The sequence below is a fragment of the Petaurus breviceps genome, unplaced genomic scaffold, assembly GCF_028583685.1.
Source record: "Petaurus breviceps papuanus isolate PSGF00001 unplaced genomic scaffold, PetGlider_PUasm1.0 175, whole genome shotgun sequence".
Taxonomy (NCBI): domain Eukaryota; kingdom Metazoa; phylum Chordata; class Mammalia; order Diprotodontia; family Petauridae; genus Petaurus; species Petaurus breviceps.
This window is the reverse complement of record NW_027185764.1, coordinates 30004343-30020475: the sequence shown is the minus strand read 5'-3', so window position 1 is coordinate 30020475 and position 16133 is coordinate 30004343. Positions and strand designations below refer to the sequence as shown.

Below are 16133 nucleotides of genomic sequence, written 5' to 3'. Positions count from 1 at the left end.
TGGGTGAATCTTTTTGCTAAGGCTAATTTGAATTATAAAAAAATTGCTAATACATTCTAGTTCAGCTTTTCATTACTGACTGTTAAACTTTGATAGTGAATCTGGTTGCTGGTGAACATCAAGGAGAAGAGGAGGAGCAGACATTCATTTTAACTCTGGTGGAAATCCCAACAGACTCGGCAGAGCAATTTGCTGGTTTGTCGGATTCATTGACTTCTGGCCCTCTACTGCCAGCACCCATATTGGTCAAACCAATGAATAAAGAAGAAAGGGGAGACCTGAGGTAAATTATGAAAAAGACTATTTTTGCTGAGTTTTGGGGAAGAAATTAATAAATTTATTTTAAAAATTGAAATTTTATTTGTAGTTATCTTAAATATTTTACTTTAGCTTCTGGATAGATAGCTAAAGAGGAAATGTATTATGACTGTTCTTATATTTGGCAAAAAAAAAAGTCATTTAGGCATTGATGTTTTCTTATGCATTCCTTATTCTAATTTCTCATGAAAAGTGTTAAATTTTCCTCTAACCTACATAGGACGTCCCAAAAATCTTAGTGAAATTTTAATGTTGAAGCTTAGAGTTATTAAAAGCTACTTTTAAGTTACTAAAGCTTAAAAATGCACCAAGATTTTTGGGACTTTTTTATAAAGTCTTTCACAAATGATATTAGAAAGCAAAATATCAGAGATGGAAGGGAATTTAGAGATAATTTAAATCAAATTTTTTCATTTTGAAGATATTAAGTATTTCAGATTTGAATCCAATACATAAGAATTTAGGTTGATATCAGGCCTTAAATATAAATATAATTAGAAAGTAGAATTTTGTGGTAGTCAGTGCATAATTTTTCTTCAAATGATACTTAGCATGTTATAAAATTAAAAAATCCAATTTATTTTAACTGCAGCTTGAATTTCCCAGTTGGTGAAGATGACACACATTTATCTAGTAATGGAAACAGTATACAGCCATCTTCTGAAAAGCCTCCAACTGATTTGGATCTGACATTTAGTGAAACCCTTGAAAAAAGCCTGGTTGCTCCTACAAATCTTAGTGTACCTACTGAAGTTGAGGATTGTCAGAAAATCACCTCTGAGGTAAGAGAACCAGTAAGGACCATATTCTGTCATCTCTTTTTCTGTTTGGATTTTGAAATCTACTGAATGCACGGAGAGACAAAAGTAAACAGTAAGTACTACAGCTGTTAGGCATTCTCCAAACCTCATAGAACCATCTGCTGTCACCTGATATCATTAGATGTTCATGCACCTGGAGAAAATTTTTTTTTTTTAAAGCAATTGGGGTTAAAGTAACTTGCTCAAGGTTACCCGGCCAGTTATTTCTGGGTGTGGTGCTGAGTGTCTGAGCCCGGGATTCGATCTCCAGGTCGTCCCAACACTGAAACCGAAACCGGTGCTCTTACTTGCTGAGCCACCTGGCTGCCCCTAACACCTGGAGAAAAATAATGCAAAAGAAACCTTTTCATAGGGAAGGTGAAAGAGCGATAATCTCCCCCAAAACCAAATTAAGATAGTATTTGGGTTCCCATGAAAGGTAAATTGAATAATAAAGCTGTGAATCAAGTTCAAGTTTTTCTCTGCATAACTACTGAAGGTTGCATCTGTACTGTTTATTAGTTTGTGTACTAGTAAGAGTAATCTGAACTAATCAAGGAAATATATAAGAGAGAGAAAATGTTTTGACTGTGTGGTAAGCATGAGGGTAGGGCAGTGGATCGAGTGTGAGATGAGCTTGGGTAGGTTATGGACAAGATTGGGAGCTGCCTTCTCTTTGAGATCACAGATCTCGTTTGAGTGTCTGAGTATTATTACCTGATGTTTCCTAAACTAGGGACAGAACATTCCGAGCATTCAGAGAACCAAAAAAAGTGGCGAGGAATTGATAAGTATCAGAGTTACATGAAATGAGGTAAACCTTGAGACATATCCTTACAGTGCCTAGACTTATATGCCAATCTCCTTTTCTCATTCCTTCTTAGAGCATATTAGGGGAAACAATAGAACTAAACTTCCTTTACTAGTTTACTTTGGATACATCCTTTGTTTGCTAAAGATGCAAAACAAAGCTTTATGTTCTTGGGGTCTCCAGAGTGTAACCAACAGAAGCAACCACGGTAAAGGGAGGAGCAAGAGGGAAAGTGCTCTTTGTTTAAAGTTAGAGCAAATGAGCTCACATCTCCACTTTGTCACTTATTTTACCCCCTGTGACTATAAGGAAATCATTTAACCTCTCTGGACCTCAGTTTCTTCATCTGAGACTGAGGGAGTTGGTCTAGCTGACTTGAGGTTCCTTTTTGTTGTAAGTATGAGAATATGAGATACATCCTTAAGTCCAGATGATATAAATTACTATAATTTTTTCAAGAATACTGTATTATTCTATGCTCTTTATTTCCTACTTTAACATAGTTAAACCTGCAATTTCATGAAAGTACTAAAATTTGTATTTATTTTGTCAGTAAGAATTCTTTTTTTTTATGATTTATAAAATGTACTCCTTGTACATGAAAATGGCACTGTTGAACCACCACTATAGGCCAAGAGATTTGGTCATTTTTCTAGTAGCAATATATGTGTTATTATATAAGCAGTAATATCCATTGATTAGATGACTGAACTGAACTATGGTAAATTCTTTAAATTCATGGAGCACAATTCCAATTTGGAATTAAACCTGTAGCCTTGATTATTAGCATTATACTCTAATCATCTGAGCTGGTTTTTTGGAAGATATTCTGTCATCTCATTCAAATTACTGTACTAAGGAAAAAAAATACATTTCTAACTTTAATAACATTTATTTAAAACAGGTATTCTCAGAAGAATCCACAAATGTGTACAAGAATGATGCAGGTGAGGGATTTGGTGTTTACATTTTGCTCATCATCGTGAATGACCTTAATTTAACTGGGTATTTCACAAACTTGAGTTAGTCCTTTGAAAGAAGTCATGGTGATTTCGTTATTAGCCAGTCTTAGTTAGACATTGTGGTATAAATGAGGTCTTTGCCTGGTAATATCAAGAACACCACCACCTCCTGTCAGCTTCTGGCTTCTGTACTTAGTAGCTATGGGACCTTGGGCAAGTGACTTAATCTCTCAAACCTTAGTTACTCTCATCTATAAAATGGGTATAATACTTGGTGTTGCCTGCTTTACTGGGTGGTAATTAGGATCAAATTATGTAGTTATGTGATTGATGAGTACTATTATTATTATCTGCTGACTTTCCTTCTTGGGATCTTAGCAACATTTTTCTGTTCTTTCCTTTACATTGGGATTAAGAGTGCTTCTGTTGCCTTCCACAAAACAGTTTGCTAGTGTTAGCATCTTGTGTTAGCCCTAAACCAAATAATTATCAGGCTTTTTTTTTTTTTTAGCCCAGAAACCAAATTTAGGCTGAATGACCCTAGTCCATGCTCCCAGTTTTAAAGGGTTTTCTTTATGTCCTGGAATCGTCCTGAAGATTCATGTTGGAACTAGTAAAAAGTATTTGGGTTTGACTTTTTGGAATTTTTTGGTGCCAATATCTTTATAACAGTTCTCTGGGAGATCTCTATCAAGTGGACATTTGGTATCTCTCTCCCAGCCCCTCTATATGTACCTCTTTCCTTTTCATACTTCTTTCTCTTTTCCTTTTTCTATTCTTTTTCTAATCTTCCCTCTCCTTTTTCGCTCTCTAATCTCGGGCTAAAGTACCTAAAGACATTGTTTAATAGTGTTTGAGATATTTAGAACTAAGGAAGTTGCATTTTTTTTTTAAATGTGGAGAGAGAGGTATGGTGAAGACTTTTATAGCTAGTGATATACTTGGTTTTGCAAGGCCTGTTTCCATTTTGGATTGACCATCATTCTAAAATTCAGCTTTATTCCATCCCAAAGCTAAAGTGACTTGTCAGTGATTGGGGATTCCTATACTGTACAAATGCTAAGGCTTTTTTTGTTTGTTTATTTGCCCTAAAAAACAAACAAACAAACCCAAATTCATTTTTAACATAAGTCATAATATTACATTGTTTCAGTCACCACTTTATAACCAGACCATTTGCAACACGGGTTCCCAGTAACCTTTGTCTCCATTTTTGTGGGACTTTAGTATTACTAGCCCATAACATTTTCATCATGTTACTGGTTCATGGTACATCAGAAGCTATCATGGGAAGGAAAGAACTTTTTAAATTAAGTTGTATTACATAAGGATGAACCAGTGTGTCTTTTTAAAAATATTTGCTTATTCTTCAACTGATTTGGTTGGGAAGGATGTTGGAATCATTGGCTGAATGGAGCTTTTGATACCTTGAGAATTTCAGTGTTGTATAATATTTCTACTCTTAATGACTGTCGAATTGTTAAAAATGACAAAATTTGGGAATAGTCAGTTTGGAGGTGCTATTGGAAGGGCTAAGGTTGGCTCATTCATCAGTGTACTGTTGTGGGTCTGTCATTTGTTATAATCATTCTGGAAAGCAGTTTGGAATTGTGCTGATGAAGTGATGAGAATGTGACTGTATCATGACCCAGAGATTGCGCTGTAAAGCCTATACTTCCAAAGAGGTCAAGACAGAAAAACTAACATTCTAGTGGGACAGACGATATGGAAATAACAAACTACATGCAAGATGTACTGAGAACTTTAGAATTGATCCTGTATCATTTTTTTGGGGGGGGAGGGCAGTTGGGGTTAAGTAACTTGCCCAAGGTCACACAGCTAGTAAGTGTCAAGTGTCTGAGGCCGGGTGTGAACTCAGGTCCTCCTGACTCCAGGGCCACTGCTCTATTCACCATGCCATCTAGCTGCCCCTGTATCATTTTCTTATAGATCCTATTTATATGTAATTGATTTTGCCCTGTAATGGCTGAAGTCATGGTTCTTTGTCTTTGAACTTAGTTCAGTCTTCAGCTCTCCAATAATGGGTTTAGTTTTAAAATCCAGCTTTCTTGCCTCAAGAATTTAATTAACCTTGGGGAATATGTGAAAAAGCAAGGACGTTTGGGCGTGATATTTTTATGCCACCACACTCTCCTCCAGGGAAGTCTTGTTTGCTGTCCAAAAGTCTAGGCTACTATCTATCTGGATTCAAACAATGGGCACTTCTTAGTCTCGTGAGAAAAGAAGGGGGTGTTTTTGCTAGTGCCCATCACCAAACTTCCAACCAATCAAGTTGTTCTCTGCACATCAGCTGTGTAATCAGTCATGTTGCCCTTCATCCCATGATGTCATCTTCTTTGCTCTGTAGTCCCTAAAACCTGTATGAGGATAAATGTCCTTTTGCTTGGGAGTCTTTGGCATTAATTGATCTATTTATTGATAGGTAGCGTGCCTCTGCTAATAAATGTTATCTTGTATGGAGATTTGCCTCAGTTTACCCGTTTGTTAAGATTCAGTCATGACACTATGCAGAGTAAATGGAAGGCAGTTGGAGGGAACATGCAGGAAGTATCAGGATAAGCCTCCTGCAGGAGGCAGAATTTGAACGGAGCCTTGAAGTTAGCTAGGGAAGCTTAAGAGGCAGAGGTGAGGAGGCAGAAGATTCCGGATATGGGGGCAGAAGAAAGGCATAGTCTGGAGTTGGAGAGTTGTGTGTGAGAACTAGCATATAGACCAATGTAGCTGAAGAGCAAAGGGGAAGAGGACAGAAAAAGAAGAAGGGGCCAGATTGTGAAGGGCTTTCTTTATGCTAGATCCTGGAGGTGATAGGGAATCACTGGATTTTGTTGAGTGACATGGTCAGATGTGCTTTTTACAAAAATCATTTTGGTAGCTGAACAGAGAATAGAGCAAAGAGAGGAGAGACTTTAGGCAGAAATACAGTAATCCTGATGAGGTATGTACCGAGGACAGGGAATGGGGAGGGTAGATTTATCAGTGGAAAGAAGGGGATGGAAGCAAGAGATACTTTGAAAGTAAAAACAAGATTTGATATCTGATTGGATAAGTGGGGTGAATGAAAGTATGGAATTAAGGATAATATAATTAAGACTTCAAGCCTCAGTAACAGGGAGGATGGTGGTATCCTCCCTCAACAGTAATAAGGCAGTTGGGAAGATGGGAAAGTATGGAAAGAAAGATAAAGAGTTTTGTTTTGGACATGTTGAGTTTGAGATGCCTATTCCCAAATGCAGTTGGTGATGTATCTTAGAAGAGACTAGGGCTGGGTTTTAGAAACATCTGTATAGATGGAGTAGTTAAGTGAATTGTGGTATGGGAATGTAATAGAATATTTCTACACTCTAAATAGAGAAACATGAGAAGACTTAGATAAAATAATACAAAGTGAAGTAAGTACAACCAGGAAAACATTTGCATAATGACCACAACAATGTAAATGAGAACAACAAAATAAAACAAAACTAAATAGTGTATCATTATAATGACCAAAGTTTGACTCCAAAAAAGAGAAAAGTGTTTCTATAAATATTTTTGCACCTTTCCTTCTGTCTTGGACCTGGAGTCAGAAGGTAGATACATTATTCACTTTCATTGTGGTGTGATGCTTTCTTTATTTTGGGGGGGGGAAGGGGGGGCACAGAAACTTTAACCGTTTTCTATTAATCAGTTCAGCTTATTCTGAATGAACTTTTAAAATGTTCCATAATGATTCAGCTTATAGTGAACTAGATTTATGAGAATTCTTAAGTATTGATTGCTGATAATATTTTTAAAGTGTTTCAGATCATTTGAATACATACATTTCCTGAGTAACTTGCTTCATTGTTTGTACTCACTATTTTTTTGTGTCTTCTGAAGGAGAGTCTTATGAAAAGCAGACAATTGTACCTGTCTTGGGAAGCACATGTACGATTGCAGAACCTTTGAAAACAGAGAAAGAGCAGTCAGAACCCACTGTTCAGGGTTCAGGAACTGAATCTTCTGAGGAGGTGACGTGTGGTCAGGAAGAAGAGAGTGTTCCTCATTTAACTCAGGATGAGACAGTATCTGACAAGCAGGAAAGGAGTGGGGCTACCCATCAGTTAGAACAGAGAAGCAGGTCGTCTTTGTTTTCCAGGTATTGTGAAGAAATTTCTTAACTGTAATAACTGTTTCCTTTTTCTTTTGATTTATCAAACAAATGTAACCTTTAAACAGATTAAATGTTGTTATCAATGGTAGTTGGCAACTTTCAGCTTTCTTTTTGACCTGAAATAAAGAATTTCCTGGCTTATAAATAAGATTGTCATTTTATCTCTGTTTCTAGGCCTGGCCGAAGACCCCTGGGATTTTTATCTTTGATATGTTCAAAGAATAATTTGGAATCTGAAGAAACCTCACCAGTGAATAGTCAAAGGCGTCTGAAACCTCTTATACCTGTCTCAAGGCATGATTTTAGAAGACCGACTCTTCTAAATGGAAGCAAGAGAAAAAAGCAAGACTCTTGTCCCCTTCCACCCACAAGCGCAGAGTCTCATTCTGAAGCCAGCACTGTTAGCAGCTCAGCGCCTCAGGTATGGATAATTACTTGTGTGTTTTATTGCTTCTGTGTGAAATGAAATACATGACGGGTCCTCAACTAAGAATGAACATAATGAAAACGATGGATTCCTTGTATGTGAATATCAGCAAAGGCTACAAAATAAAACACTGAAAAAGGAGAGGAAAAGGTTTTTTTTTTTTAAATTGGGGAGTTAGTCTTGCAGAAATTTCTGGGTCAAAGCCACTGATCTAATCAAAATTAGACATTTTAATATCCAAAAGAAGCAGCAGAAGAAAGTGGTGGTGTCTGACTTTGTTAATTTGAGAAAGCAGAAGAACAAAGAGTAATTATGGCCCCATCAGCTCATGCATATTCTACTGTTTAAAAATTATATTTGCCTTACAGCTAAATATTTACTCAATTTCTATTACTGAATGCAATACCATTACTCATTTTTAGAGGTATTTTCTCTCTCTCTCTCTCTTTTTTTTTTGCTTTTTGGAGGGCAGTTGGGGTTAAGCGACTTGCCCAAAGTCATACGGCTAGTAAGTGTGTCAAGTGTCTGAGGCCAGATTTGAACTCAGGTCCTCCTGACTCCAGGGCCGGTACTCTATTCACTGCACCACCTAGCCTCCCCCCAGAGGTATTTTCTATATAACTGAAGATGTCCTTGCCACTTTAAATGCCAGTTGCTGGCACTTTTGATTTTTCTGGGAGACACTGTATTTGATTTAAGTATAGTATATGTAGTTTTTATGTTATGCCTTTAACACAGTAGAATAATTTCATTAGGAACTGTTATGAAATGTAGGATTCTTTGTCCCTACATTGAGTGTCCCCAGATTGTAATCTGTTTTGTTCTCATTTCTTATACATAGTACTAAGAATTTGCATGGCTTCATAAATTTCATATGAACTCTAGTTTAAAGATAGTGAATCTCAAAAATGCAGAGTTGAAACAATTTGCCTTAGCCCACACAGCTTAGCTAGTATATAGTCAAGAGAAAGCTCTAAGAAAATCTGGGTTTTATGTAAAGAATTATGCCAAGAAAACAACAATTTTTTGCTTTAGTGTTGTATGGTATTCTTTTTTTTTTTTTTTTTGGAGAGGGGAAGGCAGGGTAATTAGGGTTAAGTGACTTGCCCAAGGTCACATGGCTAGTAAGTGTTAAATGTCTGAGGCCATATTTGAACTCAGGTCCTCCTGACTGCAGTGCTGGTGCTCTCTTCACTGTGCCACCTAACCACCCCATTGTATGGTATTCTTTTGAAAAATTTTATTTTTATTGCTGTATTTCCTACATCACCTCTATTTCTAAATAAATTTCCTATGCCCTCAGTTAACTTTACTTTTATAGCAGATATTCAAAAAGAAAGTAACTATTAGTGGTTTGACAAAACTTGCCAGCACATGAACTGACAGTGTTCTGTAATATAATACTTTTCAATATTTATTTTTCTTAGGTTTCCTGTGATCAATCATTTGAGGAGGAAAAGTGTAAAAGTGACCAAAAGATGGAAACTGAAGAGGAGCCAACCAAAATCACTGAATATTTTTTTGGTGATATTTTTATGGAAGTGGATGAAGCAGAGCAAAACTGAAATTTTTTATAGAGCTTGGGATTTTAATTCTGAATGGCAACAACAAAGCAATATTTAGCTAAAGGATCACTGTTGACTTTTCTTGGGTCCATTTTGTATTTGGTGAACTTGGTCTTGAAGCTTTTAAAATCGTTGGAGTAATTATGGATATTTCCCTCAAATTAGTTGAGTCAAGCAGTTAAGACTGGTTTATCAAACAAATAACGACTCTTGTTTACACTTTGACCCTCCTCCTGTGCTGGCCACATGCGGGCACTTTGTGGTGTCACAGATAAATGCCTTTTCAATCATAGGCCTAAAGTCTTTGGAGGTTGATTGTATATAACATTTAGTAAACACTTCTTTTTGTGAAGTAATTTCTTGGTAGGGGCCTTTTAATTTGCCTCTGTAAGTAGATGGAAGCAGATAGCGAAACTTTAGAAAATGGCAAAGTAACAGCCATTTTCTATTATCAGCTATTTCTCTGACTATAAATATGTATTTTTGTAATAAAAGAATCCATATTGATGTAAAATTGATGGTTGAAATTGAAAAGTAATATTTAACTTCAATATTTGTACAGAGGTGAACCATCAAAGAGCTTATTTATTTATTTTTTATTTATTTATAAGAATGCTGGTTTTTTTCATCTTTTCACCTGACAGACTTGTGGGTAAGGTAGAAATGAATGTATATATCCAGTTAGCAATCTCTTCCTTAATTTTGAAGCCATTGACCATGATTATTATAATGGATTATGTTTGGTCTCTTGGAAGTTGTGAAGCCAGGGAGATTTTCTTCATATCTTACTTGACTGACTTGGCTCTTGATGGTATTTTAGGTGGGCTTTTTTAAACATTCAGGATAAGCACATTCTTTCTAACAAGAAAAAGTCTTGTATTTTATTTCTAGCTGGTTAGGCAAAATTCCTTCCACAAGTTAGTGATTGTAAATTGTAAGTCTTTTTTTGCCGCTTCTTTCTTCCTCCTCCAAATTCTACATAAATAATTTGACTTATGATTGAAAAAAAATTCTAATAGATATCAGTTAGACAATTGAAATGAAGTCATGAACTGTTTTCAGTGTAATCTCTTGGCCAGTTGTTACACTTAAGAGTTGTCATATCAAGGCCTAGTGGTTCATCTGTATAATCTAGGAATTGCCTCAATCCCCCTCCACACCCAGCAACTCTGATGAAACCTTCCAAAGGATATTTCTGGTTTTCTTTGAGTAACTTGTTTTTTAGTCTTCCATTAGTTATTTTGTGTTTGAAGTCATGCATCTTTCCTGAAAATAAAACTCTCCAGAATGTAAACTGAAACCTGCTTTTCATATAGAAAAAAATGAATTTCCAAATCTGCTACCACCTACAAAAATGTCCTTACTCTTTATATCTCATTAATAATGAAACATATTTCTATATTGCAAGGAGAAAAGTTCCTGTGTAAGAAATACATTTACTGTGAAAATTGTATAACAGAGGAAGGGGACCAGAATACAGAATCTGGAACTACTCCAGTCTTGAGGAGGAGTCCTAAAACTTGTGGAAGAGACATCCAAGCACCATCAAGAAATGCATAGTCTTGAGTTCAGGCTGGGAGAGCAGAGGAAGGGCTGGTAGGGACTGATTACAGGATTCCTAGCTTAATTTTCTTTCTTCCCTCAAGCTAAAGGCAAGGCAAGCAAAAACCAGTAAAACTAATCATAGGTTAAGCTTAGGTTTTGTATAAGCCAAATTTGGGGAAAAGATAATTTTGATTCAAATTAAATTCCCAAGAAAATTTTTCTTCTGTAGTGACTACTGCTTTGTATGACCTGTAAAAAATGGGAGAGTAAGTCTAAACTCTATGAGATAGGGTCACAGTTAGAGGGGAGACCTGCAAGTTAGAGTGAAGATTTCCTCCACTCAGGCATGCATGTATAGGTTTTTCATGCACATAAGCATCAGATACAGAAAAATCATGATAATTATCACATTGCTTTTCTACTGTGGTGTTTTTAAAGTCTTAAATTAAATTTCTTTCTCTCTGAATTTGTTTTCAGGATTAAATTGTATGATGGAACAGTAGTTTAATTTACCCCTTAGAGACTAATTTTTATGAACAGTGATAATTAAACTTTGCCTCTTGTGGATTTCGTTTGTAAACAGAAGCTTTTGGGGAAATATAATGTTTTACTATGTATGCAGTAGGTTTATCTGATTGTTTTAAAGAATCAAGTCAGTTGGTCAAATGACCCGAAGAGGAAAAGTGATCTCAGAAAGAGAGACATTAAAACAAATTTAATGCTACTGTGAAAATGAAAAGATTTATTCACAAATATTTTAGGCCTCAGCTGGATTGAAAGGATTTCAATTTTGTATTTTAAAGAATGTTAATTACAGAAAATATGATTAAGTCTTTATCTTTCCCTGTGGAATACAAGGACTTTTTTTTTTCCTAATTGCCACATAGGTCAGACTATATGTCCTGTCTCGAGATGCATTTCTGAAAGTAGGAAGTGATTATTCTAAAGAAAAAAGATCAGGAATGATCAATACAGAAACATAATTTTTTTCTGTCAACACCTACTAATTGCATACTTGAGATTTGAGATAGAAGTGATCATCTCTACTATGTTGCCTAACAGTTTATTGATAAAAATGGAAAAAATGCTCATTTGTAAACTTTCTTGTTTCAAAGAAAGTGATGATCTTTCATATATGTAAATTATGTGAATAATAAAATAATTTTATACCACTCATTCTCTATCCTTTCAGTCTTAATTTATCTTGTGTATCTATAACAAACCACAAATGGAGGACTGCTGATATTTTCACAGCGACAATGCAGTCATTTTCCTTCCACCATGAGAAAAGTCAAGCAGGAAAACCTTTGTAGTTACACAGTTTGATATGGAGGCGTTAAAGCCATCTTGTACAGTTTTGTTTTTCTGAGGTTCACGTTCCACTTCTTAAGCTAGTTGTATAACTATGAGCAACTTAACCTCCCAACTTCACTTTCCTCATTTGTAAAATGGGTTAATAATACCTGTAGTACCCCACTTAAAAGGTTTTTTGAGGATCAAAAGAGATTATATATGTGAACTATTTTGCAAACCTTAAAACACTACATAAAGTCAAATTTTTTTTTTGAAAGCCAGAGATATATATTCCTTATTCCCCTTTGGACTGTTTTCTGCTTATTCTGAAGAAAAATGGATGTAAAGTTTCAAACAGGACATGTAACTCCTCATTAGAAACAGGCTTAGTGCCAACACTGTTCAAGTTTGATGTTCAGATGAAATGATGCCGTCACATCATTGTACAGGTTAAAGGAGGTTTACTTTGGTCTAAGACAGCAAGGATGTAGTGACTCTTAGCTTCTCTGGATACAGTCCACCTCATCTCTATATTGAAAACATAAATGGTCAGTAGCAGAGTATGGTGACTCAGTGGTCTTCAGAAATCCATCAAATCAGAGGGACCCCAACTCCACATGACAGGGACTTTTCATACCCTTAAGTGACTAGGAGGCTGCCAATGGAGGCAGGCATCAATCAAGTTCCAGGGAGAGCTTTGTTGTCTTAGAGAAAACTAATTCCAGTTATAGGGAAGTGGGGCCTTTTCCTATCATAACCCTTCCAAACATAATAACCCAATTATAATTTTGGATGTGTCTCAACTCTCCTGCTCATGTACTCACCCAGAGAAATGCTGGGAACTTAGGCATCTGACTTGTTTTGTTATCCAAGATAATTCCAGAGCAACTCAGGCTAACCCTGGCATTGAGTGTAGCGGATGTTTTATTTGTGCAACAAAGTACAGAAAAGACGTGCCTGGGTCCTTAGCCATCATGAAAAACTTGCTACTTAGGGAGGCGATTGAAAGAACTTATACTAGAGCATATAGACAACTGAGAATTCTCCCACTCTCTCCTATTGAATCATAGAATGGCTTTGTGGTGTGACTTAAACAGTGCGTCTACTCTCCATAGTATGAACAAAAGGCTAAACACTTACTCCCTTTATATCATTACTGTATATTACTCAACTCTAGATGCCCCTAGTGGCCTTGGTTCTGTGGTTCCCTGCCATTCTGATCATTTCCTCCATTTTTGGCATTCAATCATGATTCTGCCAGTTCAGCATTCTTGTCTGGTGCTAGCTCCTTCTCTCTGGTACCAAGCTTCATTCAGCACTGGTTTTTCCAGGTCCATGTATGGCTCAAGGTCCCTATCTGGTGCCAGCTCCTTCCCTGTAGGCACACAGGCTTCTCTCAGATCAACAAGCTGCCTCTTGGTCTACAGTGTCAAACACGATTTCTCTTCATGCCTCATGTGATCTCTTCTGTGTAGAAACTTTGGCATGTATCCCATGAGTATTCCACAAATGAGGTATGTAGGGCTTATCTGACTGCTTGGCATATATCAGCTAGAAAAATAAAGGCATCTTTTTTGTAAATTTGAGTTCAAATAAATTTATAAAAAGTAATCCCTCTACAGTAAAACATTTTCTATCTGCTTCTACTAGAGGTGGTCACCATCACAAATTGCGGTATGATTTGAATGGAGGGAGATACAATGGTAATCTGTTGGAAAATTTTTACATTTTTTTGGTCGTTTTAGATTATATAACCTTTCTTTGTTAGCAGAACAAATATTCCTAGAGAAGTAGAAAAATAGAAACCTTTAGGTCAAGGGCACATATTGAATTTTAATTTGACTTACATGCAAAGACGTATTTTCAAGGAACTGACAAATTAGTACTTAGGTTTTTATTTTTTTTTTGGAGGGCTTTTGGAGGGGTTAAGTGACTTGCCCAAAGTCACATGGCTAGTAAGTGTGTCAAGTGTCTGAGGCTGGATTTGAACTTAGGTCTTCCTGACTCCAGGGCCGGTGCTTTATTCACTGTACCACCTAGCCGCCCCACAAAGTAGTACTTAGGATGTTTTCTGCTTCCTAGCTGTAAAATTATATTGGGCAAAGAAAACAAAATGGCATCAATTCCGAGATGCCTTGACCCCAGAGAAGATGAGTTGCAAGCAGTCAGTAACTGACCACCAGAGAGAAAAAAAGGGCAGAAGTGGCAAGAATTTTATAGAGCTCACAGATCATTAATGAGTGTCACTAATAAAGATAGCATTTATGTAGTGCTTTAAGATTTGCAAAGCAAACATCTCATTTTTATCCTCACAACAATCCTGGGAAGTAGATGTTATTTTTATCCTCATTTTATAGATGAGGAAATTGAGGTAAACAGACGTTAAGTGACTTACCCTTGATGATGTAGCTAGAAAGTGCCTGACGCAGAATTGGAACTCAAGATTTCCTGACTCCAGGTCCAGCACTCTATGCAATTGCTGCTCCAACAGCTCATTACAAACTATGAAGGTGCAAAAATGTAAGTGAATGTCACCATTCAGAAGGTGATAGGGTTGGAGGAACCACTCTCTTCTGGCTTGTCAATGACAATAATGTGTTCATTGAGAAAGTGGAACTAATGCTTAAAAGGAAGACTTCCATATTGAAGAGCTGATTGTGGACCATCAAAATTTCCTCCTCTTTGGCTCTTGGTTTTAACAAAGAGGAGGTCTTTCTTGCCAAAGTTAATCCTTCCATTGATATTCTTGATCACCTCTTTCCACTTCTCATCAATCTCTCCTTTTCCACTGGTTTCTTCCCTGCAACCTGTCATCAGGTCAGATCTCATTATTTCACTGCTGTCATTCTTCTCTCCCATTCCCCCCTCCTCCGAATTCAGTCCTCAGAGGTTTCCCATTGCTTTCTAAGATAAGGTACAGATTCCTCAGCCTCACATTCAAAGCCCTCTACAATCTGGCCCCTCTCTATCTTTCTGGTCTTAGTTATATGTTTCTAACAGACTCTTTGGGCAAATTGGGAGGATCTATTGGATGTTTCCTGTCTATGACATTTTATCTTCTACTTTTATGCCTTCACACAAGTGGTTCCCCATGTCAAGAATGCACTTCTTTAGAAGCGATGAACTCTGAATATTAGTTTGAAGCAGACTTTTTTACTTTTTCTTTTTTTTGGTCTGTTTCTTTTGCAACATGACAAATACAGAAATATGTCTTTTTAACTTCATGTTATAATCAACACCAAATTGCTTGTCTTCTTAAGGGAGGGAGAGAATTTGGAAGTCAAAAATTTTTTAAATATTTAAAATTTTTTACATCTAATTGAGAAGAACTTAATGAAATAAAATATATTGGAAAAAAAAGAATACACTCCATCTCTTATATGATATATGTATATCCGCAGTTATTAAGGCTGTCATCCTTGAGGTGGCTAGGTAGCACACTGAATAGAGCATTGACCCTGAAGTCAGGAGGACTTGAGTTCAAATCTGACCTCAGACACTTAAAACTTACTAGCTGTGTGACCTTGGGCAAGTCACTTAACCCCAATTTCCCCTACAAAAAGCAAAAAAAAAAAAGACATCCTCTTGAAATTATGTTGTGTTACTTGTGTCCCAAATTTCTGGGGTTTTGTGCAGCTGTTGTCAGATCTTCTTCTAGGCACCTGCCTCAGAACTGTGAGGATGACTGCTTCTCCACAGCCTCAACAAGCTCTGCCATACTGTAGCAGCAAGCACCCCAAGCGTCCTCAGGGTTTGCAGCTACCACAGGTTCTTGGATCTGCTTTGCTAAAGGAAAGCAACTCAAAATGGGTTAACAAGCTTACTTTAATCAGTCAAACATATATCGTTTACCTTGTTCAGGAGAAAAGGTCAGCACCCTGAACCTCAAAGTATACAGGCATAATTATTAAGACAGAAACATCAAGTAGACAGATTTCCAAACTGTCCAACCATTACATCCATACCCAGTCAACATCTGGGTTTCCACATTCTGGGTTTTTCAAAGCCGGGGGACTCTCAACAACGGCTTCCCAGAATTCAGATCAAATCACAGAACACTTCTCAAAGTGAGTCCCAAAAACAAAGCTACACATCAGGGCTTATATAGCCTTCTCCTGGCTCAGAGAATGTAACAACCTTATTGACTCACTGGCCAATCAAGAAGTATCTACTGAAAAACAAGCCTCCCCCACCCCAGGCTTCAGGTGCACATTAGCCTAGGGGCAGGGAAGATCTTCAAAATTTACATTCTTATTACA

At 36.8% G+C, this 16133-nt stretch overlaps 1 protein-coding gene across 2 annotated transcripts in view; it reads left to right on the top strand.

Annotated features, from left to right (window-relative positions):
* BDP1 (BDP1 general transcription factor IIIB subunit) overlaps positions 1 to 11757 on the top strand; it is an 89537-nt gene extending 77780 nt beyond the window's left edge. For both annotated transcript variants that reach the window (XM_069084992.1, XM_069084991.1), the window contains exons 34-39: positions 97 to 283; positions 911 to 1100; positions 2834 to 2876; positions 6771 to 7029; positions 7219 to 7465; positions 8899 to 11757. In XM_069084992.1, coding sequence (XP_068941093.1) covers positions 97 to 283; positions 911 to 1100; positions 2834 to 2876; positions 6771 to 7029; positions 7219 to 7465; positions 8899 to 9036 — 1064 coding nt within the window. In that variant the 3' untranslated portion in view covers positions 9037 to 11757. The remainder of the gene's footprint in view (positions 1 to 96; positions 284 to 910; positions 1101 to 2833; positions 2877 to 6770; positions 7030 to 7218; positions 7466 to 8898) is intronic.
* Positions 11758 to 16133: the final 4376 nt, after the last annotated feature.